We start from the raw sequence: 1,652 nt of genomic DNA on the forward strand, positions 1-1,652 counted from the left end.
TAGGGAATTGTGTGTGTGGGGTGTGTGGAGGGTGTTCCTAGAGATCGATCGTGAGAGTTGCGGATGTTTAGTTTCCTAAATTGGACGGTTCCAGGATTGAATGAAGTACCAGTGATTTCGCAGGGCGAGATCCAGGATTTCCTGTAGATTGGGGGATACCGTCACCCCTGATGTCTACGGGTGATGAGATTGAAGCAGTTGCCCAGCATCCCCACCCCCAGCTCGGCAGCCTAACGCTCCGTTACAAAGACCCCGGGCTTCGCTCCCGCCTGGATCTCTGCGAATGCGTTTAGTAACCCGAGCTGTGTCGTAGGCGGGGCCGGGAAGGGGTTAACCCGTGGAAAGGACGGGAGGGATGACGGCAGAATTGGGGGTCTTGAACGTCCCCCCTGCGCGGACTCCTTCCCCACTAGGCCCCACCCGTCTAGAAGAGGCTCACGTGCTGGATGTTACCTTTGTAGCATCCCCCACTGCTCTGCTCTTGGGGCCTGAACGCTCGTCCTCGTCCCGCCCCACCCCCTGAGCCTGGGAATAATGGACTTGTCTCGGGGGCCCGGGGTTGCGACGCACTCGCGCTGGAGCTGGAGCTGGAGGCTCTGCTATTGAGACCTTCTGGGCGCAGAGATGTCTCCAAGAACTGCCTCTTCCTCTTAGTCAGGAATCGGAGGCCCAAAGACCAGGAGATCCTGGTTCCAGAACACGCAACGTGGAAGGGCAGGAACGGGCTAGAACTCAGGCCTCCTCGGGATTCCCAGTCCTGGGCTGTGACTCCTGTATCCCCCAGTGCTTCAGCACCCCCACCAGACCCACAAAGTGAGACCTCGCTCCCCAGCCTCTGAGGTCTGTGGTAGTGGCGCCACCTAGCGATCAGGCGCCGGAATACCGGCTGAGTCCCAGACAGCGATGTGCCTGAAGGCAGGGCTCTAGGCTCCCAGTCAGGGCTTGGACGTGCGCTTAGACATTTTTAAATGGTTCTTTAAAAAGGCTTTCGCAGGTCTTTTCCAATGAAACTTTACTGCAAAACCCACTTCATAAGGCAAATAAAATGAAGGTTGCTATTATTGCCTTCACCCCTGGAGCTTCTTAGTCAATGAACCTCCCATTGTACAGATAGGGAAACTGAGGCATGGAGTGACATGTCTCAAATTAGTCACATATCTATTCTGAGCTTCCTCCGACCTCGTCTTGGTTTCCCCTCTGTCCATTTTCTTCCTTTGGGACGTACTGGGGCGCTAGGGGGCCGAGTGAATTCTCCCTCCCCCGCATTTATAGCGTTGCCGCTTGTCGCTGCTGTCCAGGCCAGACAACTAAGAGAAGCCGCTGCATCCGAGGTGGGTTCCTCAAGTGGGATATGGGTCAGGGGCAAAAGGGATAGAAGCAAAGGGGGCTGGAGGCACCCTTCCCCAGCCTCATCCCAGTTACAGGGCTTTAGGAATTGAGTGAAGAGACACTGGGCCGGTTCCTCCTCTGCTTAGTCCCTGGCTGTCTTTGAAGCCTCCTGCAGGGTCCGAAGTTGCCGGCCAGAAAAGTGCGCAGGCACCCAGCGGTGCCTGATCCCAGGGTCTCCATCAAGAAGCCCCAGCCCCAGCCCCAGCCCCAGCATCAGCCCCAGCGTGAGGAAGAGGCAGGTGGCCCTCAACTGGCCGGCCCTC

General features: G+C 57.3%; 1 protein-coding gene across 1 annotated transcript in view; it reads left to right on the forward strand.

Moving 5' to 3' along the window:
* LTBP4 (latent transforming growth factor beta binding protein 4) overlaps positions 1–1,652 on the forward strand; it is a 41,101-nt gene that overhangs the window by 4,007 nt on the left and 35,442 nt on the right. The window contains exons 4-5 of the mRNA XM_006140497.1: positions 1,273–1,331; positions 1,495–1,651. Of these exons, the coding sequence (XP_006140559.1) occupies positions 1,273–1,331; positions 1,495–1,651 (216 nt within the window). The remainder of the gene's footprint in view (positions 1–1,272; positions 1,332–1,494; position 1,652) is intronic.

Source organism: Tupaia chinensis, unplaced genomic scaffold, assembly GCF_000334495.1.
Source record: "Tupaia chinensis unplaced genomic scaffold, TupChi_1.0 Scaffold000037_18, whole genome shotgun sequence".
NCBI classification, from domain to species: Eukaryota; Metazoa; Chordata; class Mammalia; order Scandentia; family Tupaiidae; genus Tupaia; species Tupaia belangeri.